Here is a 26,638-nt window from a genome sequence, read left to right as displayed (position 1 = left end):
AAATAACTAGTAAATAAAATACCCTTTCAGCAAGGCTGTGATGCGACTATCTGTTGCTTGACCCCTTCTTGCTTTCACACGAACCCCATCTGCTTGGAATTGGACCTCTTTCTCTGCAGCAGCTTTGTTCATCTGTTTGCTGGGCTCCCCTTCTTCCTAACCAAGATTAACCACCAAAAACACAAGCAAACAGAGCCACACACATAAATAATAAAGTGTTAATTGCATCATTTAAGGCTAGAAAATAAAATCCAATTGCCAAATCCCCACCCCAACCATTCTAATTGTGAACCAGACTCTCACCCGACAACGAATCTTATGCTACTTTAAAAAACATAAATTTCCCAAATCACCCCAAGAACAAAACCTAACTCCCAAATCACCCAAAAAACAAAACCCAATTCCCCAATTTTCCAAAAAATGAAGACCCAGTTCCCCAATGCAACATGAAATGCTACCTTAGAAACCATTTTCTTCCTCTGTTTTCTCCACCAGGGTTTGTGAATCCTGATCACCAGAACATATAGGTTTGGAGTTTTCAAATTTCAATGTGCAGGTTGTGGAGTAAAAAATAATTAAGAAAATTATGGAGGCGACACGTAGATTTTTGGGTAAAAATGACAAAATTACCCTCGAAGCACACCGGAATTCCCACGTGCATGCAACGGATAATTATGGCTCAATCAAGAAAGAGTCAAAAATGGTATTTATTCAAATCTCTCCCATCATTCCTCATCAAATCCTCACTCAAAAGGTAACTCTCAATTTTTCTATTTAATTTAGGATTAATTACCAAATTGATTGCAATATATTATTTCACATAATATCTTGCAATTACATTCAAAATACCACCATAAGTGGCTGGTCCCTATTCTCCAAATAGGGCCGGCCACACCCCTATTTATAGTCTCATTTCTTCACTAAAAAGCTAAGTTCAATCTCTCCCAAAAATCTCCTAAACACTTTTTCTCTAAAATTCTAACTTTGATATCAAAGATTTTTCGGCCAAAGCCCCCCCATTCATTGTGGGCACGTGAGGCTCTTGGCTGCATCTTAGGTGTTATTATTTTCCAGGTGCATTTACGTTAAAGGAGAAGAAGATAGAAATTTGCATCTACACAAGTAGCGACGAAATGAACTAATCCAATATCCCCCATGAGGTAGCTTTCGAGCATCAAGAAGTGTTTTTTACATCTAAGTTAGTATAATTGGAGAGAAATAGGCGGTGATAGGGATCATTTGCTTTGTTTTCCACATGGGGTAGACAGTTGCTTGGCTTTGGGGCATCAATTTTGAAGGGGATCATTTATATAAATTTAAAAAATAAAATCAGACGATGGTTTTGTCAAAGTAGATTTGTATTTTTGAAACCAAAAAAATTCATAGAAGCATTTTAAATTTTTCTGACCATTATCGTGTAATTTACCAATCAGAAATCGAAACCAGAACTCATTTGTCGAATTGGCTATGACGCCTTCAACAAAAACTCAAGTAGGAAATAAACAGTTGGAAAAAGTATATTCTTAGACATGAGACGAGGGCAAAAAGGGAAAAAAGAAAAAAGAAACAGTCTCTGGGAGGGGCCATCCAGTCAGATCCCACAACTGGTCAATAAAAACAAACTCCCACAACTAGTAATGGAGCAAACTTGCTTTTGTCATTTAAAACCTCACCAGGATCACCTAGCTTTTCCGGATTCATGACGTGTACGGCCCAGATTCAAACTCATTGCGTGTACTAGATTCCCTTGTCCTTATTATAAACTCTTCCCCCGGTCTTTACTCTCTCATCGTCCTTTTTTCTTATTTTTCTGCAATTTTTTTTCCTCCTCCCCGATCCGAAAGCGCAAGTGAAATCCCAAAGATCGCGATCTCAAAACTCTGCCATACAGATCTGAAAACCCAGAAATTTCTACGAAATATTCCAATTCTTCGTCTTCTTCTTTTCGTTTCTTTAATCTGATCGTAATTTACCGCGCTAATTTCCAGATATCTGGAAAAAAAAAATATAAAAAGAGGAAAAATTAAACCCTAAGAATTCAATTTTGTGTAAGAATACTTACTCTCTGGAATTTGTTTTGGTGGTGGTAAAATTTGGATAATTTTTTATAGCGATTTATGGTCGCTGGTGGATTTGGGTGGAACAATTTCGAGGAAACCCTAGAGGGTGGTGTGATGGGGAGAGATGATGAAAGTGCGAAAGTGGTGGAGGATGTAGAAGAAGGTGAAATTTCCGATTCGAATTCAGTGGAGGAGATCAGTGAGGAAGATTTTATCAAGCAGGAGAAGCAGCACGAAGTTAAGGTGGTGGTTCCGCGGCCGCCGCCCAATGATCAATCTAAATCCAACGGCGGAGATGATGCTAGGGTTTGGACGATGCGCTACATCTACAACCACCCGGGATTTCGGGGGTACAGGCCCGGCTTGGGTAGCCTCGCTTGGGCTCAGGCCGTACAGAATAAGCCGCTCAATCAGTTTCTGCAGATGAATGTTGATCCCGACGAGAAATTGAAGCGATCGTCATCGTCGCCGTCGGTGAATTCGCCTGAAAGGAGCAATGCGAAGGAAGTGGATAGAGTGGTGATTGTTGACAGTGGCGATGAAATGGATGCTGAGAAAGAGGAAGGGGAGTTGGAGGAGGGTGAGATTGATTTGGATTCGGAGGCTTCTGGTGACGAAAAGGCCGCCGCGGGTGTGGCTGACGAAGCTGGAGATGGTGTTTTGGATTGTGATAATATGAACATTGATAATCCAGAGACAGGCTTGAAGAATGAGAAGCTGGAGAAGCGAGTGAGCTCGATTCGGAAAGCTTTGGCAAGTGTTACTAGATACGAAGCAGAGAAGTAAGTGAACTGATTGATGTCGAATTTCGGGTCTTTGGGTGAATTGTGGGAGTGAAATGATGATTGCCCCAGCTTGAGTACCTTGCTTTGTTACTGTTAAACAATGTTTTCTTACAGTTTGGTTTATGTTTTGTAGATCATTTGTGGATGTTTGTCTCCAGTTACTCAACACTTTGGTGAGCTTGCGTGGGGTGCTTTCGGAAACTAATGTTTCCACAAAGGAAGCTCTTGTTCATCTGTCCTTCACTGCGGTACAAGCGATCACCTCCGTAAGCCATCTAAGAATTGCTCACATTGATGTTTTTCTGTCCAGATATTTCCAGATTCTGGTTATTGAAGTTGTATAGGTTTGGTTGCTGTTTGTTGCAGGTGTTCTGCTCCATGAGACCAGTCCAAAAGGAACAGAACAAAGATTTCATATCAAGGTTCTTAAGAGTTCGATGCTTTTTTTCTCGTTCTTGTAGTTTCTAATGCCGTTGGTTGTGTAGTTACTTTCTTTGTTTTGTTTTTGGTAACAGGTTACTTTCTTCTGTGAAGAATGATCCTCCTCTTTTTACCCCTGAGCAGATAAAAGAGGTGCTCATTTTGCTGTATATAATCATTTAAGGATAATTGTTGATGTTTTAGAAAGTATTGACATGGTTTCTAATTTCTCCCAGATAGGTGTCTTGACAACATCCTTTGTGGATTCCCCTGATGTTTTTCTTCAAACTAAAGCAGGCATTAAAGATGATGAGATACAGGTTATCGGGTTTAATAATAAGAATTCGGACGCTTCGGCTGTAAATGCGACTTCTTCAGCTAACTACAGCAATCCAATTATGTTGTCCGAAGTTCCAAGATCAGGAGTGTCTAGTTTGAAGGGTAGACGGGTTGTGCTTCCCCTGTTAGACACTCACAAGGATCATGATGCAGATAGCCTTCCTTCCCCTACACGAGAATCCCCATCATGTTTTCCTGTTCAGAACACATTGGTTTTTACTGATAGGATGGTAAAACCAGAGCCTGATACCTCCAGGGCGCCAAGTGCAGAAGGTTCTGGTTTGCATCCTTATGATACTGATGCCCTTAAAGCTGTATCTACTTATCAACATATTAACCGGAGCTCTTTTTTCATGAGTGAAAGACTTCCAAGTCCAACCCCTTCAGAAGACGGTGATAAAGGGGACGATGATACTGTTGGAGAGGTTTCTAGTTCTTCTTCTGCTAGTAATTTGAGAACTTCAGTTCCTCCTATTTTGGGACAGCAAGTTGTTTCTCGCTTCCCTATCCCTGTGGGTAGCTCCAGCATGCAAGAACGATTTACAGGTAAAAGTGCTGCCCCTGCGAGTTCTGGGTCTAATATCACCGTAAAAGCTCCAACTAGGAATAGAGATCCTAGGCTTCGGTTTTCCAATTCTGATGTGGGTGTCTTGAATCATAACACACAACCCTTGACAGTGCATAGTGCACCTAAAATAGATTCGGTTATAACATTAAGCTCGAGAAAGCAAAAACCCATTGAGGATTCTAAATTTGATGGTCCTGCATTAAAGAGGCAAAGGAATACATTGGGAAACTCGGGTTTTGTTAAAGATCCAAAAACCGCTTCTGGAAGTTGTGGCTGGTTGGAGGACATTGGTGACTTTGGACCTCATTTAATTAGCAATAATCAGACAGTGGAGAACACACTGTCTGATCCCAGAAAAGTGGTTGATGTTGTAAGTAGTCCTAGTACTGTTGATGGAAACTCAAATGGCCCAAACAGTTCAAACGAGCATGTGGCATTGACGGATTTAAGCACAGCTTCCTTGCCTGCATTATTAAAGGCTGTGAATCCAACCATGCTGTTAAACATACTTAAGCTGGGACAGCAGCAAAGGTTAGCTGCAGAAGCCCAGCCGAAGTCTGCTTATCCTGAAAAAAGTATGACACATCCTATAAGCTCAAATTCAATACCAGGGTCAGATGCATCAGTGAATGTTCCTTCAAAGACTGCAGCGATGTTGCAGACACTTCCCATTAGTTCACAAAAAGCTCCGATGGTGAGTGCTTGTGTCCTTTTTCCTAACTGTTGTTTTAGAATGGGCGAAGCATGTGTTCTTTTGCAATTTTTCCTATTCTGTAGGATCTCTCTGATATATTTCAGTTTTCCTAATTATTGATTTAGTTTAATTTTTTATCTTCTGTTTTTTATTTTCTATTTTTAGGGGTTGGGTTGATTACCTTTTTTACTATTTTGGATTCATAACTCCTGCTATGAGTTATAAAAACTCTTTGCGCTGCAAATTTTGCAGGATGAGTCAGGGAAAGTTCGTATGAAACCCCGCGACCCTCGCCGTATTCTCCATGGTAATGTACTTCAAAAGAGTGGGAGCTTGGGACAAGAGCAGTTCAGAAATATTGTAACCCCACTGCCGAGCAGCCAGGGGAATAAGGATAATCTTACTGGTGAAAAGCAAGATGGTCAGTCAGATATGAAGCTAGTCGCTTCTCAATCAGTAGAGGCCCCTGACATTGCTCGCCAATTCACAAAGAATCTGAAAAATATTGCTGATATGATGTCTGTTTCTAATGGATTAACAAGTCCAGCAATAGCTTCACAGAGTGTTCCTTCCCAACCTGTTCCAATCAACTCTGAGAGAATAGATCCAAAAGCTGAGGAGCAGCGTACTGGAAGTAGTTCTGCTTTTGAAGCAGCTGCTGCTGGTCCCTCTCGTTCAGCCCCCATGTGGGGAGATGTTGAACATCTGTTTGAAGGATATGATGACCAGCAAAAAGTTGCTATCCAGAGAGAGAGAGCAAGGAGGATAGAAGAACAGAAGAAAATGTTTGCAGCACGCAAGCTCTGCCTCGTCTTGGATCTAGATCACACACTTCTTAATTCAGCTAAGGTAGTCTTTTTGATGTATGGATTCGGTCTCTTGTGACCAGTGATTCGTAAGGGTCGTTTCCTCTATAAATTCGTTTTAACTTGGGTTTTCCTTTTCAGTTTATTGAGGTAGATCCAGTGCATGATGAGATTTTGAGAAAGAAAGAGGAACAGGATCGTGAAAAACCACAGCGACATCTCTTCCGATTTCATCACATGGGAATGTGGACCAAATTGCGGCCTGGGGTTTGGAATTTTTTGGAGAGGGTAAATTATTATTTTTTATATAATTATATTTTGGCATAAATTCTCATTTTATGGCTTATCTGAAAGTGGAGAATTCATTGCATTGCCTCTCTGGACATCAGGCTAGTCAACTTTTTGAGTTGCATCTTTACACAATGGGGAACAAGCTATATGCTACGCAAATGGCAAAAGTGCTAGATCCAACAGGGGTACTTTTTGCTGGACGAGTCATTTCTCGAGGCGACGATGGAGATTCTGATGATGGTGATGCTCCCAAGAGTAAGGATCTGGAAGGAGTTTTGGGTATGGAATCAGCTGTTGTGATTATAGATGATTCTGTGAGGGTCTGGCCACATAACAAACTGAACTTGATAGTTGTGGAACGGTAACTATATGCTTTGATTTAAGATATAATAATCCCTTGTACTTTGATGGGCTTGCTTGCCTTGTTACCCAGTGCTTATGTACAAGTACTTGTGCAGTTATACGTACTTTCCTTGTAGCAGACGACAATTTGGGCTTCTAGGTCCTTCTCTACTCGAGATTGATCATGACGAGAGACAAGAAGATGGGACTTTGGCATCCTCATTGTCGGTGAGGATGCTGTTCATATCTGTTCACTTGCTTCTCTGGTTCATTGAGGGTAATCAATTATCTGTTGTTTTGTCTGTATAGGTTATTGAGAAGATACATCAGATCTTTTTCTCCCATACCTCCCTAGATGAAGCAGATGTTAGAAATATTCTAGCCTCTGAACAGCGGAAGATTTTGAATGGTTGTCGTATAGTATTTAGCAGGGTGTTTCCAGTTGGTGAGGTCAATCCTCACCTACATCCGCTGTGGCAGACAGCTGAACAGTTTGGTGCTGTGTGTACCAACCATATAGATGACCAGGTCACCCATGTAGTCGCCAATTCCCTTGGAACTGACAAGGTATTGTTTCTCACATAATCTCTGCCATGAGAACCAATTACTAAGACTTGATATATGATTTCGGGCTTTCCCAGCTTCTCTTGATTACCCGGAAAAGAAAGAAAGAAAGAGAATAACCCAAAACTCCGACGCCTCTTCCAGAAGAGCCTTTAAAAAATAAACAAAAATAACTTATAGAAATCTTAGTTCAGTGTTTTCTCAGCTTCCTTTTCTGCTGCGTTCTTTTGAGTTGAGGCGTGACATTAATTGTTTGAGCAGGTGAATTGGGCTATTTCTTTGGGAAAATTTGTTGTCCATCCTGGCTGGTGAGAAATTTTCTCTTGTTTGCTCATATTTGTTATCTTTGTCATTGTTAATTTCTTTGTATGTAGGATTTGACATGGATTTCCTTGTCCTAATTAACCAGGGTGGAAGCATCAGCTTTGCTTTATCGGAGGGCAAATGAGCAGGATTTTGCCATTAAACCATAAACAATCACCACCCTAGCCCTTCCGATAACTAAAACTGATTAACATAGAATCAAGAATCGCATTGGAGTCGGGATGAAAACCTTAGATTATGCTGAGAGCAGCAAAGCCCTAGACCTGACACTGCTTGGCCTCGTTTGGAGTCTGTGATTCATGTTTTCCACCCATTAATTGGCAGTTGCACCTTAAATTGCCGAGGTTTTGCTTTCATGGTCGGTTTCATTGTGAGAAGAGGAATGAGGTGGTGAACTCTTGCTCGAGCTTTGGTGGCTCAGTTCGGGCTTGGTGGTTCTGGTTGGGTGTTGAGGTGCCTCCCTGTCACATTTTGTTCCTGATCAAATAAGACAAGGTTGCCAGACGTGGTCACTTCAGGGACGAGGATGGTAAAAGGCAAGTTTTCGAGATCCAAAACGTAAAATAAGAGATTGAAACCTAGTGATGGACCAATATGGCTCTGCTAGGAGGTAAATTTCGGAAAAGGATGGTGCGGGTATGAAGGGAAAGGTGGTGGTGTGGGGTGGTTGGGATACAAAACTGTATATCCGGGGTGCGAAAGAGTAAGTCTGGCAAGGGAGAAATTGGTCAGTCGAAGCAGCATTTGGATATTTGGTAGTCAGCAGGTGGGAAAAATGGTTGGGCTGGTTGTGAAGGTGCCTGATTACAGTTAACCCTTCACCCTAATCACAGCTAACTAATGATTTAGCTATTGAATTTGCATCGACACCTAATTAACTTGGTTTTCAAAGAAAGAAAACATCAAGAATAAGCGAGTATACGGATTTTCATGCACACGAATTATGTTACATAAGATTTCAGCCTGGATCGCCGTTTACATTGTTTCAACATATAAATCTCATTTTCTATTTCTCTCCCTCACGTAACTTCTGAACCCTTACATATATGAAAATCCGCTAAACTTAAGGATGACTACTTGAGTATTCTTTAGGCAGGAAGGTCCTTCGGGAATTCAGAGTTGTTTTTTTATGTCAGAGTGATGCTGATGCCTAAAAGCTTATGAGGGTATTTCGAGTAGTAGTCAAGAATTCGATGAAACTACCATTTTTAGGACTCGCAGGACTTCTGTATGGTTGTAAAAGGTATGTGGACGTGAACTTGCTTATTTAGGAAATAGCGATGGTTGCCTAAACCTTACAGCATCATTATTTGAGAATGGTCCATACTCCATTTTTGACAAGGTTATATTTTTTAAACTACAACTTGTTTAAAGACGGTCCAACAACAAGTGATGAATTGACTTAATGATTATAGTCTTCTATCTAACTCAATGGAGAAAGGGTCGAATTTGGATATAAAAGACGAATGCACTGTCCTAGTCAATTAGCTCAACCCACATATGCTGGGATACCCTATGAAGGATGTTTCTTGAGGTAGAGTCTCTTTGTTTGGCTTGATCTTTTTATATTCTCAACGATCTGCATCTTAAATATAATAAATTCTCAGAGATAATTTAAGGGATCCACATTTAAGTAAATTGATTGATTTCCCAACATAACATTTCTGACTCCTCAATTTCGGTCAATTTCACATTAATCATTCCAAATTAATTTACAAATTATCGAATTTAAGTGACATAAGAATATGCTATTGTCAAAATAATAATAATATATCGTTAAATAAGAACCCTTGATTCAATAATTATATTGAATGTACGGTTTTGATAATATCATACTAAACCTAATACTTAATTTTAACTTCAACTACAAAATAAAAGAGCTTTTCATAAATAAAAATGCAATTTTTTGAAAATTGTAAATGTCAAAATCGTACAATTTCACACTTAAAACTTAATTAAGAGTTAAGACGCGTCACATTCTCGAAAATATTTTATTTTTGAAGTCCTTAAAATCAGGAGGATATTGACAAAGAGTGTTATAAGTCAATATAAATTCAAAGAGGGAGGAGGGTTTCTGGTTTGATAGCTCTGTAGAGCGAGCATATTGGTGGAGAAGACGATGGGTTCGATTTCAGGAGAGATGGTGAAGAGGCAGGAAGACCAGGCTGCCTCCTTTTCATGGTGGTGGGACAGCCATAAATGTCCCAATCAATCTCAGTGGCTTGAAGCTACTCTCTCAGGTTTAGTAATACGACTCCTTTTCTTCTTCCTGATCTAGGGTTTTGAGTATGAGCACCCAGTTAAGTACACCAGCTTCTGCATGGTGCACACACACACACACACACACACACACATATATATATGTTGATTGATCTTCCGTGTTTGGTTAGGGTTTAAAGTTTAATGAACTGTTAAAATAAAATAGTCATCATACACTAATTTTAATATAAAAATTAATAGAAAACAGGCTGCTAACAACATTTTCCTAATTTCTCACATGCCTCATAATACCAGGTTTTGTAATCGATATTCATTCTACACTATTTCGTCATCAGAAATTTTATTTGAATCCATGTTTTGTATCTTTTGGCACTCTTTTTCAGCACAAAAATTCAGGGGGTGTAATCAAATGAGGATTTTAAAGGATTTTATAAGACTTTAAAATCATGGTGTAGTCAACTAGGATTTTAAAAGATTTTAAAAGAATCCATTCAAATATAGGGGTAGTCAATTAAAGGATTTTAAAAGACTTTATAATCCTGATGTAGTCAACTGAGATTTTAAAGGATTTTTATAGAGTCCATGCAAATCTATAGTTATTCAAAAATTCATAGATTTTGAAGGATTTCTTTCAATAAGAGATTTTGTAGGATTTGAAAAGGGATTATAAGCATAACAAAATCCTACCTCCAGCCCTACCTGCTAACCTAATTTCCTTTCACGTTCATCTGTAATCATCCCAGTTGCAAACTCAAAATTTTTTGAATTGTACAATATTTTTTGAAATTTTTATTTCCTTTACTTTGGACCGTGTAATAGTATCTCTTGTAATGCTTTGATGGGAAGTGTTAATAGCAACTAGCAGTTATTGTAATGATTATGCATTCTATCTGAATGTTTTAATTTTTTTACCATGTTAATTGAACTCTTGGAAATTACTACTAAGAATCTTATTACCAATTCAAGTTTTTTGTTCTTTTTCGTGTAATCATGTTATTGTAAGGGTCAAGTATCTTCCAAAGCCTATTTACATTGGTAACTGTAGTTAGACTGAATAACACATTATGAACTAATCAATTGTTGAGGAAAAAGGGTTAATTTTGAGACATTTGATTTAAGAAGCATTACTTGTTTTGATTAGTTAAAATTATTTTTCGTAAAGAAATCACAATTCAAATGAGAAAAGAAAAGAAAAGACATATTTGATTGGTTTATATTTCCATACCAATATACATATGCTTATGTCTTTTTCAGATTTTGCACTGAGAAAAGAATTTATGTTGCAGGAGTCAAAAAAGAAATCCTAAGAAATCTATGAAGAAATCCATACAAATCTATAATAGAAATCCATAATAATATTTCAAAATCCATATGGAATTGTAGAATCTATTAAAATCATTTGAAATCTGTCACTTAAAAAAGTTCATTAAAATCCTCTGAAATCCAAATTGACTACATTCTCAGTTTGAATCCCTACTGATATGGATTTAGAGTGATAGAGATCCATAGTTATGGTCTTCGTATCAGGATTAATACCATCTCATGGGATCACAAAAAAAATATGGAAAGAAAAGTAGTACACATGGGTTGAATTATTCATTTCCAACTTTTTAACCAAAGATATGGTATTATTGTTGCAGAGTTGAACGAAAAGACCAATCTCATGCTAAATATAATTGAAGTAGATGGAGATTCATTTGCAAAGAGGGTTGAGATGTTCTTCAAAAGGAAACCTAAGCTCATAAACTTGTTAGAAGACTTCTACAAGTCATACCGATCGCTCGCCGAGAAGTATGATCAGCTTCGATCCGAGCTGATTCAAGCGTCTCATCTGAGATCATTTTCTTCTTTAGATTCCCTAAAAGTCCAAACCATGCAGAAGTGTGAGAAGGAAATCTCAAGTTACTTGAAAGACAAGTCTCTGAAGACACAGGTTGAGACAGACCAAAAATCCTACGAAGAATATATGGAAAAAGAGAACATTGATCATGGCGTAGAATCTGATATTAATGTGGATGAAAAAGTGAAAATGTGGGACGAAAAGATCTCAGAACTCATTGACGGAAATATGCAGCAGCAGGCTGAGTTGATAAGGAGAGACAAAAGGCTTTTGTCTCAGGTGCATAGGCTAACAGATGAGAACAAAATTTTGTGGAATCGTCTGATATGCCATAAGGATACTACTGATGATATAATTACAAGCCAAAACAAGCCTCAATTTTCAAGGTCCAAGTCCAAAGGGCCATCTTTCTTTGGAAGGCTCACTGGATGCACTGGTACTTGATCTTAATTAGCTATTTTTCAACTTAATTAATTAGCGTTTAAGTTTTCAAATGTGTCTATTTATATGTATTCATAATACATATGATGATTTGGCGTAAATTATGACATTATTAGTTTTTATTTCGGCACCTTATAAAGAATATGTTAATGTTTTGATTTAGAGGGCTGGAATATTGTTTTACCTGTCTGTTTTGTTTTGTGAGAAGAAATGTAATTGAAACACCTTTACGTGGTGTGCTACTCACACCAGTTATAGCTTATCTTTTCAATGTTGAAGAAGGACCCAAGTTCCTATTTTCCCTCCCCATTGATAGAAACAAAACATTCCTAATTACGTTGTGATCAGTCAAGGAGTCCTAGTCCTTAAAAGGTTATGATATTTCAGATTTGCTAAGATACGAGGTTTTTTTACCCAAAAAAGTTGTAGGCCAAAATAAGCAAAGTCATCCGGGATAAGTTCCAAGTATCCTAGTTCTTGAAGGGGTATCCTGGATAGAGCTCTATATAAAGGCATCATGGCCCCTCTTTAAAGGGCAAATTCTAAGTACTCGATCTCTCCTACACACTCTGTCTCAAAATACTTGATTGACTTAGGGTTTAAGGCTCTGGACGACAATCTCGAGAGGTCATACCGCTGCTAAGACCATGGAACGTAAGTCTCTTAAGACATTGCTTAAGACAGACCAAGAATTCTATGAAGTATCGGATGTTGGAGCTCATCGATGAAACTATGCAGAACCAGGCTGAGTAGATCAGGAGAAAAACAAATGAGCGGATTTCGTTCGAGGTACACAGGCTAACGAATGAGAACAGATTTTTGAAGTCTCACCTGGCAAGCCATAACTTACTATTGAAGGCAAAACAAATATCAGTTTTCAAGGTCCAAGTCCATGGGGGCATCTTTTCAACTTAATTAAGTAGAGATTAAGTTTTAGTTCCGGCACATCAGTATATAATATAGAATTTTGTTAATGTTTAGTTTTCAATATTGAAATAATTTACTTGTTTTTGTTTGGGCGGCCTTTGTTTTCTTTAGTCTTTCTTTTGCTAAGAACACCTTTTGGATCCGTTCATCGATCAAGTTCTACATTATAACGTCGTTTCTGCACTTAAGCATCTCGTTAAAAACGAAGTTCAATTAAACTTTAAACCATAGAAAAGTTATTTATAGTTAATTACAAGAAAAATAAGTTTTGTATATATATATATATATATATGTATTTGCCGATTTTATCACCATTTAGTGTGAATGGTACAATTACCAGAAAACATGAACTTGGTGGTAACATTTTTGTTAAAATATATTATCTGCATCTTAGGTGAGCTTTCTTTTCTTTTCAAGTTTATGACTTGGGGTTAAAAATTTATTAGACTAAAGCTTGTGGAACATATCTTACGCTTCCTTGAAAACAAATTCTAGTTTAATAAATTCTTAGTGAAAGTCCTTTAGTTTACAGTGGTGTTTATGCAAATTTTTCTATCTCAAATATGATATTCAAATCATATATAAAACAAATTCAACCTCATTATCATAATTTTCAATATCCAATCCAAAATTATGGTAACAATCTTACTTTTCTTTTCTTTTTTATCCATTCAAACTTAAAATCATTCCTCCCTTTATGGAGAAACTTATTTGTCTTTTCACTTATAATTACTGTGTATTCACTGTACAAATATTATAATTAAAACTGTTCATTTTGTTTATTATCATCTAAAAACTATATTTACAAAAAAAAAAAAAATCATTTAGTTTGGAGATCTTTTAGTCACCATGTATGTCAAACCAATCGATAGTTTTGATAAGTAGCATTTTCATGAAGAATCATCCATTTGTTTGATGCATATGAATGATTAAACGATCATCAATTTATTTGATGCATATGAATGACTAAACAATCTCTAAATTGAATAATTTTAAGCAGATATAAATTTTTTTTTTTGAACAAACGATATTATCTACATTAAGGGGTAGGAGAATGAGTTAAATTTTACAATGGGCTAGTAATAATGTGGTTCAAATTCGTCTTTGATGAGATTCGAATCTAAGACTACTTACTTACCAGTGAAAAGAAATATCATTAAATCTCATACTAATTGGCTAAGTAGATTAATCTTGTTATGATAATCATAAGCGAGAGACGAGTAGATTCACCGCGAGAGACAAACGCTATCCCTCTAATTACCCATTTACACCGGAAAAAGACCAATTTGCCATCATAAATTACTCGTAAGTCGTGATGCAATATCTGACTAACGTTAAGTTTACAGACAGCGGTCTGCTCAATCCAAAGGCCCCCAAAATCTCTCTGTCCATGCTCTGGTTCAGTTTTCAGCTGAAAAAAACTCCGACCTTGGAGCCGTCGAGTCCCCGCCTACGCTACCCCTACATCCTAGAGCGCGATCTAGGCCCCTCCCATTGCCTGTAACTAACTAACTAACTAACTAACTGACTACAACTCCGTGGACCGGAGGCGAACCGACAGCCCGGTCTACGCCCGCCAGTGGACGAGCGAGTCCGCCACCACTGTCGGCGGAGCTACGTCTCCTGCAATGTCGCCTGTGCGTGGCCACCACGCGCGGTCCTCCTCCGCCAGCGGAATCTCCAACATTAAACGCACTCAGAACTTTGCCGCCAAGGCCGCGGCCCAGCGCCTCGCTCAGGTCATGGCCTCTCAGACCGCCGACGGCGACGACGACGACGATGATCATCTAGGATTCCGGTACAGTGCTCCGCCGCCGCTCTCTCTGTCGAGGAATGCCAACAGTCCCGGTGCTAAGCCGGCGGCGCCGTCTTTGAAGTCCACTACTAGATCACCTTCGCCCGCGGTAAATCTCTGAAATTTCTCAATTGTGCACTTTTTTTTTTCGGTTGTAAGTACTGAGTGGTTGAATGAATTCTTCAAAATGCAATCAGATCGTGCATAAATTTGAGCGGACGAAGAACTGAATGTGGATTTAGTTGCTCTTGTATTTGAAATCCGGTAGTACATTGCTCTATCTATTCTGATTAACGATGAATTTTGTGAAATTCTGCCCTCTTCAGCTTGAAAAAGGCTGCCTTTTGTGTGGATATAGAGTTCTACTGAGTGGAAAGTTTGATTGACTGCGATGTTTAGATTTGTTCATACACAACTTAGATTGGTAGACATTTACTTTTTTTGTGTCTTGAAAGGAATGTGTGTGTCGATGAATGGTGTTGTGAATGGATGGGGAAGTTTTGGCTTCAATGCAGAGGGCTAATTCAATTTTCTGATGTTTTAATTAGTTAGCTCAGAACTCCTTAGACGAAACTCCACAAGTTCGCTCAACATCAGCAGGAAGGCCAGCAATGTCTCTTCGTGCAGCACCTCCATTGGTACCACCCAATAGAACAACACTGAGGACAGCAACTTCCCTGCCGCCATTGGATCCTCCCACCACTAATAGCAAAAAGGAGAACAGGTAAATAATCTTCTTTCTCTCGTGTCATTTGTATAATTGAACATTTGAAGGTCTGCCACTATTTTATGAATTTCAGAGGTTTAGGTATAGAGTAACTGAATAATTTTTATGCATTCTTTTAATGTCTTTGCTCATAGCATAGTTTACCTTAGTTTTCACTATCGTTCTCGTTCAGGCTTTCAAATGTATTCATACTATGTTAGGAGTTCAATTAATGTCTTGCTAATAGTTTCATTTCTATGCATGATATATAACCCCCTATCGGGTTTTTGGATTGGGGGTTCCTTTATATGAATGAATAATAAAAGTTAGAACATAATGGATTTGCATGAATTGCAGATTCTTGTCAGAAATAGGAAATTACAAAACAAAAGATCCAGGAGATCAACGTGATGCTTCTGCACTCCGTGATGAAGTATGTCAATGAATAACATCTATTTGAGTTTATTTTATCCTAACATCTCAATACGTGTCATTTGTATACTACTTTCGATAAATAAGGAAATTATTTTCTGTTTCCTATCATTGGAGTGGTACTTATTAACTATTTAAATTGCAGCTTGAAATGCTACAAGAAGAGAATTCGAATATTCTTGATAAGGTGCAATAAGTTATCCTTGTTATTTCTTAATTATTTAATTTAACTGAACTTATCTGTAACTGATTCCATTCTGAAATTTATCTTACAGCTTAGACATAAAGAAGAGAGATGCAATGAGACAGAGGCTAGAATTCGGGAACTTGAAAAACAGGTAAGTGCTCTATTATTATGATCTGCCCATAATGTTTGAGAGTGTGCCTTTATTAAACATGAAGTTTGCTTTTGTGAGTCTTCAGGTTACTGCGTTTGGCGAAGGCTTGTCTTTGGATGCAAAATTCTTGAGCAGGTGTACTAAAGTTAACTAACCTTCACGCCTGCCCTTTTCATTCTCATTTTCCTTTGATGACATCTTTTCTTGTTGCTTTGCAGAAAGGAAGCTTCCTTGCGGCAAAAAGAGGTAATTGTAGAAACTTGAAATGTTTTATTTTTGCCCCACCTAATTACAAGCCAAACCTACTTACAAACTCACTTGGTTGAAGTTTTTTGTTTTTATTTAACTTTTATCAGGAGTTTGCTAAACCAGAATGCACATGAATTATCTCAAAAAAAAAAAAAAAAAAATAAAATAAAAATAAAAAAAACACAAAAAACAAAACAAAGAAACTAAGGAGGCTTTTTTTATTGTTATAGGTTGCACTTAAAGATGCAAAACAGTCAAAAGATGAGGCCGACAAGGAAGTTGCGTCCCTTCGGTCTGAAGTTGAGGTAAGCATGCTACCGTGCGGCGTTGTCAGTCTGCCAAAAAAGAAATCTAAATCCAAGTCTTAAGGCTGAAGCATAACAAAATATTAAATATTATAGATTCACCGTACAAAAATATGTTTAGGAAATAGTACTTGGAAAAGCTTATTGAGAGTATGATTTATTCTTCATTGGCTCCTTGAGGAATTTTCTATTGCTACCACTGCAAATATTTTATAATTCTGTCTTTAACATAATTGCTTGAATCAGAAAGCAAAAGAAGCGAGTGACACTGTTATGAGACAACTTCATGGAGCTGAATCAGAAGTGAAATCCTTACGGTCAATGACACAAAGAATGATATTGACTCAAGAAGAAATGGTATTTGTACCCGTTTCTTGGAGCATATGAAATCATTGGTGATTAATTGTTTAGTTTCGCACTGCAGAGAGCATATTAGTAGCATCTGGAGGTTTTTTGATTATGTATATCCATATTTCAGGAAGAAGTAGTCCTCAAGAGGTGTTGGCTTGCACGCAATTGGGGTTTAGCTGCAAAGCTTGGTATCTATTCTACGTGATACTTGTCTTACTCTTCAGTGGTCCATTTTAAATTTATTCTGATAATTAATTACTCATTGAAATCCTTTTTTGTTTGCCTTTGCTTCCATTTTATTTTATTGAAAATAAACTAAATTTAATAATGGAAACAAAAACTAATACAAGACAATAAAAAGAGAGCAATCTGTCCTTTCATCTGACTCAATTTTACACAATCTCTGTAATGCCTTGTAGGTATATGTGCAGATATTGCAGTATCTAAGTATGAATACTGGTCATCATTAGCTCCTCTCCCATTTGAGGTCGTCATTTCTGCAGGACAAAAGGCTAAGGAGGAACGTTGGGAAAAAGGCTAGTAATCATCGTGCAGTGTTTTTTGTTAGTATATATTTTTGTATTGTTTGGTTATGTGACAAGAGTAGGTCATTGTAGTTACGGCATGCTTCTTCGTACATTGAACAGGTAATGATGATGTTGAGAGGAGAAACAAACTGGTGCAAGACTTGAATGATCTAACTGGAGAAGGAAACATTGAGAGTATGCTTGCAGTTGAAATGGGCTTGAAAGAGCTGGCTTCCTTGAAGGTGCACTTTAATGCATTGCCATCTTGTTTTGTTCTCATATTTTGTTATTCTCAGACTCAGACTCACCATGCTAGATTAGTATTTGTCTCTCTTTTTACTGTCTGTATTAGATTGCTTCAGTGATTTTCTTTCAGTAATCTGCGGCTTTTTTATTTTTCTCAATAATATATGATTTTTCGTACAACGAAGGTTGAGGATGAAATTGTGCTTGCATTGGCCGAACAACGGCGTCCAAACTCTGCTCGATTATCATTCTCTGGTATGCTTGTGTTTTTATATCATGTTGGCATGTATGGTTGACTTTTCTTCTGATATTTGCTATCATCTAAAGTTCCTACTGTCTTATGCACATACGGGTTTTTTCAGGTATCAAATCACCTGTTGATCCAAAGTTTATGGAGGCCATTGGTATGCCTCTCTTTCTTAGATATCAAGTCGTTGGATTATCCATAGTTTTCCATATTTAAAAATAAACAAACAAAATTTGGAAATGTTACTAACGTACTACATTATGGAATAGGGACAAAATAGTCACATATATCAGCATCCGATCAAATTACATAAATTTCTCATAAAACATTGTGCAGAGAGTCATTAACTCTCTCCTTTTTAAGTATTGTGTGAATTTAATCGATAAGATCTCCAGTTTTATTTACGTCGTAATCAAATGATGGATAGCTTTCAAAAATTTGTTTGTCATAGTGGTAATGTAATATGTACTGATATTAATGTTTTCTTGCAGAGTTGAGTCCAGAGGAGTCAGAGGATGTTCTTTTTAAGGAGGTCTGAAATTTCATCTCTTTTTATTCGTGTTTGTGTCCCATTCATTCAAAATCATTTTCCTTCTGTATACGCATTTATGTAATTACATGCACACTTCGATTGCTGAAGTTCAATTTAACGGATGCTATTCTGACCAACCTTTGTGGCTAAATTTTCAACTTAATAATAGGGTTTCTATAGATAGAAATATACCAGCTTGTTAATCAACTGCCGCATACATCTGATCTATAGAAACTTAATAAAATGGTCCAAGTAGTCACTTGTCATAATCTTCAAATTTATTAGTGATTTTGTTTTTCGGTCTAATAAACATACTAGTCTATGCGTTTCTTTGATACTATTCGTTTTTCACAAGGACAAGATCCTAATTACTGTTAATGTAATGACTTTAAATGTATTCAACTGCCGCAGGCATGGCTTACTTATTTTTGGAGAAGAGCCAAAGTTCTTGGTATAGAGGAGGACATTGCCAAAGAAAGAGTTCAGTTTTGGATTAACCGCAGTAGGCATGCACCGACTTCACATGATGCTGTTGATGGTAAGTTTTACTTTTTTTCTCAGAATTTTACATTTCACTCGGTCCTTGCACACAAAATCATTGCATTCCATTTCAATTAATTGGTTTTTGCCTAAATACGCGTGTTTTTTGATCAGTTGAGGAAGGGTTGATGGAACTCAGGAAATTGGGAATTGAGAGCCGGCTGTGGGAGGAATCCCGCAAGGCAATCGATCAAGAGTACTCTTCCGCATCTGTTGCGCAGAAATCCGCTCCACAATGAAGCTATGCTTGACGGTAAATATCTCTTAGATGTATTATGATCAGCTTTTGCCTGCATTTTTTTCTTGTTAGTTCATTTATTTGCGATAAACTGATTTTGTTGGAGCAATTTTATGAGATTCTGCCTAACACGGCGGCCGTAGTTAATACACGAGAGGTGAGTTCGTCTCTTGTAACACGTAGACATATTCGCAATCGAACACGAACAGTTCCAATTTTTGTACAGATGGAATTTCAGTATGCCCTTTTCTGTTCTATTTTTTTACAACTCTTATGGTTTGTTCCATTTGTTGTAAAGATAGCGGGCTGGTACTACACTTAAAGGAGATCTCATATGCATTATATTTCCCACCGATATTGGTAGGGAAATGATTTCTACTCTTTTTGCTATTGTGCATATTATTTTTTTCTTATCCAAACTTATGTTTGACTTTTGTGGGCAATAGCTAGAGGTGTTAAACAGGCCGGGCCGGCCTGGGTTAATTTAAAGCCAGCCCACGTGGATTTGAATTATGTTTGGGCATGCCCACTTAATAAATGAATCCTGCACTTAATAAAATATTAAGTCCAGCCCAGGTCGTGGCCTTGGCCCATTAAAACCAGGGCCGTGCTGTGATGGGTTACTAAACTGGCCGGTTTCGGCAAAACAAACTTTAGTTAATTTATTATTTTTTTATTTTTTATTTAAAAAAAAAACTGATTTGAACATGTTATTGAACTAAACATAACTTATATTAAGTCTCAACCTTAAAATGTATATATTTTTTTTTCTTGAACAAACGATAGTACTACACTAAGAGGGTGAGAAGTGGGCTATAAGTTTTACAATGGCTTTACCATAATAATGTGGTTCAAATTCTCCTTTGGCTAGAATTAAACCTAAGATCTCTCATTTACAAGTGAAAAAGAATATTATTAGACTCTAATACTAAGATCGTGGGTTGTGGGCCGGTCGGCCTTTTAAGCCAAAATCTTAGACTTGCCCCGCCCACTTATTACGAATCATAATGTGCCATGCTTTAATTAAATGAGCTTGAGTCGTGCCGTGTCTTATTTAAATGGGCTGTGCTTGTGTCTTGCTCGTGCCAACTCGCACGTTTGACACCTCTGGTTATGGCTTAGGAAGAACTGTATAAGTTGGCTACGAAAGATGAAAAATATGTTTCAAACAAGAGGGGAAGAAATAATGCTTCAAGGTGCGCTTTCTTTCAGAATTTATTTTTTCCCACCCATCTGCAATGCGGATATGCACTACCAAAATTGAACCAAACACATGAAAAGATGATTCACTTCATTTACGGGCTTGAGAAAGAAAGAATAAGGCTGGGAAATTGGTTTTGTCATCTCATAGATGGAACGTTGTAAAATGGCTGTTGGAGGCTTGGAATATTTGCCTAAACTCTCTCTCTCCTTCTCTCTCACTGGAGTCTCTGTCACGCGGTCCATGGCACTAAGCACGCTCTGCATATTTTGTTGAAGCCACTAGCCACAGTGACTAAAATATATATCGTAAGTGTCCCCCGGGGGCCATAAAATAAACTTACCACAAGAGTCAAGAGAGTTGGGCAACTGATCGACTAACTGGCACCAAATTTAGGGGAGAGAGAGAGAGAGAGAGATAGATGTCTACAATTTGCATTGTATTCTGGAGGATTGGATAGCAGCACTTAGCAGGATAGGCATGTGCACTTGAATATAATAGTACGCAGTGCCCCCCGTTGGGGCCATGGCCTTCTGGGTGGACTCCCCCACCCCATCCCAGTAAAAAGAAGAAAGAGAAAAAGAAAATGGTGAAAAGGTTCGCGTACAAATGAAAGAAAGACACTAGAATCCTAAAGGTGAATTTGACCCAATTCCCCTTCCCTATCGGTTTTTCCCCTTCCCATTTCTGTGAAATGGGACCCTTCTTTGCTAATAGACGGTTATTATAAACCCTAATCTAGAACCCCCATTGACACTACAAACACCCCTACATGTTTAACATCGTTTAGAATCTTCCTCCACTATAATTAAAGTTTGTGGTGAATGATTTCATCTGCATATCTGTGATTTTGACTATGTAACAAGGCATTGAGGCCGCTACCTAGTACTAGGTCTGGTGGTATTTTTTTTTATTTATAAGTAAAAAGTTTTCAGTTTGATTCTCGCCCAATGCGAATTTGAACTACATTATTGCAAGCACATTGTAAGACTTAGCCACTTACTCCCTCTTAATGTAGATAATATCGTTTGTTCAAAAATAAATAAATAAATAAATAAAGGCATTGGCGCCTACACAACTTAACAAAAACAACCCTAGAAATTAATTACAAATTGATATATTGTTGCCCTATCGGTCTATCAAACTATCAAGTCGATATTTTTCTTAAGCATTTGACTTACTACTAACTTACATGGACGCCAAATTGATGTCATATGAGTCTTTGTTCATCACCTTATATCTATAAGGTTAAAGCTGTCTTTGAAAAGGTTCTTATTTCTTGCTCATATGATTTCTATTAATCTACATATTATCATTTGAAGTCCATGTAAGGAAAAAAAATGGTAAGTCATGCTTTTGCTTATTTCAAATTTTCATAGCAAATGTTGATTTGCATGGAAAGTTTTGAAAAATGTAACCGATCTCAGTTTCTTTAACCGCAATCATTCTAATTTGTATAAAAAAAAAATAAGGAAAACTAATGAAAATGATTTGAAAACTTTAAGTTTTAACATGATTGATTTTTTAGTTTCTAAAAATGTGGTTTTTCGTTAAAGTAAACAATACCGAGAGCTTTTCGTTAAAGTTTCCTAAAAAATATGGAGCTATAATTTGTTTAACTGAATTATTTTTCTTATAGTCCGGTTGCTTACATGGAAAATATTGCCAGTGTAGATAGGCAAGTTTTGTTTCTTGACATATCATAATATTGACTGCGTTTAGATCAAAACACTCCCTCGAACAGTATGATCACAAGTGTCATTAATACAAAACTCAGAGTGTAAACACACCGGAAATTCAAAGATTACCATACAATTGGACGTATCTATCATGATTTTCCTCATAATTATTACACTGGAATCATTACACTGGATTAGATTATGCGTTGGGTTAATTAAGAGGTGAAGTTGGAACTCTCTTCTAAAACATACTTTTTTTTTTTTTTTTATCTCCACAGTTGTGAAAGTTGATGTGGAAGTTAGTAGAGATAGGACGGCAAGAAAAGAAAAGGCATACGTGGTGGGAGCGAGGAGGCTTCCTACATCAAAATGTAGAGGCGTGCATGGTGTGGCCCTGTGGGCGGCAAGGGCCGCGAGGCAGTGCGTTTTGGTAGGGCTTGCCTTTGGTCTCTACAAATCGGGTGGTCTAGCTTTGGTAAAAAAATTAAAATGTCACATTACATGGCATGTTTTCTCCGACATGCTCGAGTGAAAATCATTCCCCTCTTGGCCCCATCATCACCGCACAAACACACATGAGAGAGAGAGAGAGAGAGAGAGAGAGAGAGAGAGAGAGAGAGAGAGAGCTTCAAAGTCTCAAATCTTTTTTCTAGTTTTCACTTGTGTCAACAATTCATCCATTTTGTCAAGTGAAAAGCAGGTCTGACTTTACAAGTTTTCGTATTTATGCTTTAGGTTTCACCAATTTCTGACTTGTATCCGTGCTTTTGCGGAGACAAACCAACTAACAACGACTTATATACATCTATAAAGAAGCTTTACAAGTATAAGCTGAATATAAAGTATGAACTGAAACTTTGAAGGGTTTCACTTTCTGATCTAAATAATTAAATTTAGCTCTCCTCCCAATTAAAGTAAGCAGCATTCAATTTTTTTTTATTTTTATATATATTAGAATTGATGAACTTCAAGATAATCATATTAATTCCAAAATATTACAAAAAAATTATAATAATAATCAGGCATATTAATTGAAATGCCCCATAAAACTGCCATTTATTCTCAATTTATCCCTTGAAACTGGTTTTGTTTCAATTTACCCTCTGAAACTAACATTGTCAACTTGGTTTTACTTTGCCCCATTTCGTTAAAGAATTGTTAAATTCAAGCGTATTGTAGACATTTCAGTTTTCAAGGTTTAGTTAAATAAAAGCTTATTACCACACACGTCTTTGTATTTGTCCTCTAGCCCGAGGTCAATGGATTGATTGTGCAAAACAAATTAGGGTTTATGGAAGAGAGAGAAAGGAATTTAGGCATTTGATGGCTAATATGGGCGATGATGGCAGCTCGTTGTAATCCAAAGCAACCATTTTATTGTAAGTTAAAGTCGAAATTGTAATTAATTTATCGTCAAATTGTAATTAATTAATCAATGCTAATATATTTTTGCCATACCCATGCTAATCCCATCATCGTCCCAATCATGGAAACAAATAGTTGCAGCCCCATCGAGATCCAAAAAGAACGAAAGCCTAGAACTCGCGTGCCTACTTCTAATCCCGTTTAATCCCTCCCTGCCGCGCAGAATTGCATAAGGCCATTTAGTGAGGTGCGGAATCAATACGAATCCGAGTTAATCTCATTTATTTTAATTCTGGACTCTACTAAACATGGGTTATTAGTCCTAGCTAAGCTACTCCCACTTGATATATTTTTTGGTCCAAAGCTAAGAGCATTTCCAACAAGTTAGCTAAATAGGTTTTTTTTTGCTATTTTAGCAGGCCAAGAGAAAAAAGTGGAAGTCCAACAGACTAGCAATCCCACCAGCTAAATTAACAAAATGAACATTAGCCAGCAGGAGAGCGAATTTAGCATAATGTTAAACTTAAAATAATACTAAATTTGCATTCTCTCTCGTTTCCGACTGGTGCATCGTTGCTCCTTGTGTCTCTGCAACTCGGGCAATACCCCTACAAATCTGGCCAATAAAGGGAGGATTGGGTTGCTGGATTTGAGATCCTCTAATAGACTTAAGTTGGGATTGATATGTTGATAAAAAGGGAAAAATAATTGAGAACGATATTAGTGTGATTAGATGTGACGACCCGTCTTAAATTATTATTATATATATATATATATTTTTTTTTTCCTCTAGTGTGTAAAGTGATGATATTGTCCTCATTGGCTTAGTGACATGGATGTACATTTGTAGTTTTAAATTATTTCATTGCCGTTGTAATTAAATCGTATTCGGCGTTATGAACGCGTTGACGCGAGTTAGGGCCGAATCGGATTCGTAACGAAAATGTTACGATTATTTGAATACGTAAATGAGTAGAAATATTTTAGGATTGAGTACACCAATCACAATAGTTCCAATGTTCTTGAACCCAATCAAATTTTTGGGTTTCTCTCTTAGGCCAATTGAGAATCCTATCTCTCCCTCCCTCTTTCTCACAGTAGCCCAATCAGAAAATATCATTTTCTGATACTGCCCAATCAGACACACACACGTGTACTCTCACCCTCTTCTCTCTCTCTCTCTCTCTCTCTCTCTCTCTCTCTCTCTCTCGATCCTTCTCCCTTTTTCTCCCTTTTGCAACGTGACACTCATACACCCAACTATCATCAAATTCGCATGGATCGAGTTTTTAGAACCCACCATCACCTTTCTTGTGACTTCACGAACCTTGCCATACTAATTGTTTGGGATTTTGACGAATTTTAACCCGTGGACTCTTGAACGCCAACTTAGTGGTTCTTGGGTCGTCGTGCTCGTGGCCGAGTTAGGAGACTTTAAGGCTTGAGAAAACATCTACACAACTCCACGGAGACCCTGGGATAAGTTGGGAGTGAAGTTGACGTCAGAACAAGTGAGTTAGAGAAGTTTCAGTTTTGGCTAGAACTTTCGAGGGATTTTCAGGCGATTTTAGTTTGATTTTGGACTTTTAAGAGGTACAAATTTTTCCTACTCCTCAAGGGCTTTAAATCCATATAAATTTCATGGATTTTGGTTAAGAAATGACAGTGGACGGCAAGGGTGACTGGAGAAGAAAGCGAATATTTCGTCAAAGTTGACGGAATATTCTGACGACGTCAGGTAACGCCGTTAATTTCGTCAGGCATTGGCCGCACATGGGGCCGCGTCTACCCGTGCCTTAGTTGGCGTGTAGCTGCGCGTCCAAGGTCCAAATTTTTTTCTAAAAATATGAGGGTGTTCGTATTGTCGAGTAAATTACGTTGGTATATTCAAACATCGTATTTGAGCAACATATGAGGAATTAATCCTAGACTTTGTTTATGTGCTATTGAGTTAATGTTAAAATAGTTGTATCGCATATAGGTGAGGTGTACCTTGAGGACAAGCGTGGACAAGCGAAGTAAGGGGGCTACGATCCTGCTACTTATCAGTGAGTGGGCATTTGCTTTACATATATATATATATATATATATATATATATGCCTTACGATTTCCAGAAAACGTTTTTAAATGAATTTATGCCTTGTATGCCATGTCTATACTGCTTATTACTATATTGTTGCATTAGTATGAATTGTGAATTATACTATTTGATGTTGCAGAGGCTCAGGGTAAGCTTCAGGTGAGTTAACATGTGATTGGTCTTGTTGCATTGCATATTGCTATGCATTTGTGCATTTAGAGCTTTTTATGCTACACCCTGAGGCCAGGGCACAACTTTCATGTGATTGTTCACCTCCAGCATCGCACGCTCACCTTGGATCCAAGTTTTGGTGCTAGCTTGTCATACATACCACAATAGGTGGTTCCGACTCGTAGGCGACCTGCGATCTATCGCACAGCTTTCATGTGATTGTAACACTTGAGCGTACTTATTTACACCTAACCTGTCGTGCAGGTCACATTAGGAGACTCCGACTTGTTTGCAGACATATGTTGATGAGCTATAGATCTAGTCGTACAAGTCACGTTAGGTGACTCCAACTGGCATACTACTTTATATTGGTTTCACACATGGCTTACATCTTTTAGTGCTGAAATATTATGACATGGCATGCTTTAGTTTTCGTTGGCCTTGTGCATTGGTTTTTTGTACCTACATAGTAGTATTTTTTGGAAACTATACAGGTTTTACGGAGAGGGGTTACTATGTTCAGAAAAGATAAATGTGTCAAACATTTTGTTTTTGTTTTGTTTTTTTTTTCAGCCCACTCACCCTTCTGTTTTGCACCCCTCCAGGTTCTAGGTAGCTGTTCATCTTTGGTAGCTCACGAGGACTACTCGGCGGTTCTGACGTTCTACTAAATAAGTAGGGATCTTCTCCCTGTTTGTATAATTAGTACTTAGTTAGTTTGACTGCACTTCCGTTTTACCTATGCTCTGATATGTGTGTATTATATACTTGAGCACTTTCACACACTTACATAGTATCTCTAGTTAAATAAGTTTAGTTTTGGTTTTTATTTATTTACATTTTTCTTATCATTATCACTTCTGTTGCGCACTAGGCTACATCACTCTCACGTGACGGCCAACACGTCTCGACTCTGATTGGTATGTGTCATTAGAGTTACTGTATACATCTATTGCTGACACAAACTAACTACCAACCTTGTATACATCTATAAAGTACTTTTTTCTATGTTGA

At 37.6% G+C, this 26,638-nt stretch overlaps 4 protein-coding genes across 4 annotated transcripts; all 4 read left to right on the top strand.

The window, feature by feature from the left end:
• The first annotated feature begins 1,692 nt into the window (after positions 1-1,692).
• LOC103950415 (RNA polymerase II C-terminal domain phosphatase-like 3) lies at positions 1,693-8,202 on the top strand. The gene is made up of 12 exons (XM_048574723.1): positions 1,693-2,842; positions 2,979-3,111; positions 3,212-3,267; positions 3,361-3,418; positions 3,502-4,866; positions 5,119-5,715; positions 5,814-5,960; positions 6,062-6,324; positions 6,422-6,533; positions 6,615-6,872; positions 7,131-7,177; positions 7,279-8,202. Exons 1-12 carry the CDS (start codon positions 2,118-2,120, stop codon positions 7,340-7,342), a joined length of 3,825 nt encoding a protein of 1,274 aa, XP_048430680.1. The 5' UTR covers positions 1,693-2,117; the 3' UTR covers positions 7,343-8,202.
• A 146-nt stretch (positions 8,203-8,348) lies between these two features.
• Positions 8,349-11,856, top strand: LOC103950442 (protein NETWORKED 4B-like). Its single transcript, XM_009361641.3, has 2 exons — positions 8,349-9,433; positions 11,054-11,856. The coding sequence occupies exons 1-2, from the start codon at positions 9,313-9,315 to the stop codon at positions 11,695-11,697; spliced, it is 765 nt and encodes a 254-aa protein (XP_009359916.2). The 5' UTR covers positions 8,349-9,312; the 3' UTR covers positions 11,698-11,856.
• A 2,108-nt stretch (positions 11,857-13,964) lies between these two features.
• On the top strand, positions 13,965-14,802 carry LOC125472819 (coiled-coil domain-containing protein SCD2-like). Its single transcript, XM_048574706.1, has 2 exons — positions 13,965-14,525; positions 14,743-14,802. Exons 1-2 carry the CDS (start codon positions 14,250-14,252, stop codon positions 14,800-14,802), a joined length of 336 nt encoding a protein of 111 aa, XP_048430663.1. The 5' UTR covers positions 13,965-14,249.
• LOC103950414 (coiled-coil domain-containing protein SCD2) lies at positions 14,390-19,384 on the top strand. The gene is made up of 17 exons (XM_048574775.1): positions 14,390-14,525; positions 14,969-15,140; positions 15,480-15,555; positions 15,700-15,741; positions 15,830-15,892; positions 15,978-16,027; positions 16,111-16,138; positions 16,372-16,446; positions 16,693-16,803; positions 16,925-16,985; positions 17,217-17,333; positions 17,445-17,566; positions 17,756-17,825; positions 17,933-17,974; positions 18,309-18,349; positions 18,761-18,887; positions 19,004-19,384. Exons 2-17 carry the CDS (start codon positions 15,028-15,030, stop codon positions 19,126-19,128), a joined length of 1,263 nt encoding a protein of 420 aa, XP_048430732.1. The 5' UTR covers positions 14,390-14,525; positions 14,969-15,027; the 3' UTR covers positions 19,129-19,384.
• The last annotated feature ends 7,254 nt before the right edge of the window (positions 19,385-26,638 follow it).

This window comes from the organism of the source record quoted next, unplaced genomic scaffold, assembly GCF_019419815.1.
Source record: "Pyrus x bretschneideri cultivar Hongxiangsu unplaced genomic scaffold, Pyrus_bretschneideri_v1 Contig74, whole genome shotgun sequence".
Classification (NCBI taxonomy): domain Eukaryota; kingdom Viridiplantae; phylum Streptophyta; class Magnoliopsida; order Rosales; family Rosaceae; genus Pyrus; species Pyrus x bretschneideri.
The sequence above is the reverse complement of the archived record's forward strand: the minus strand, read 5'-3'. Positions and strand labels throughout refer to the sequence as shown.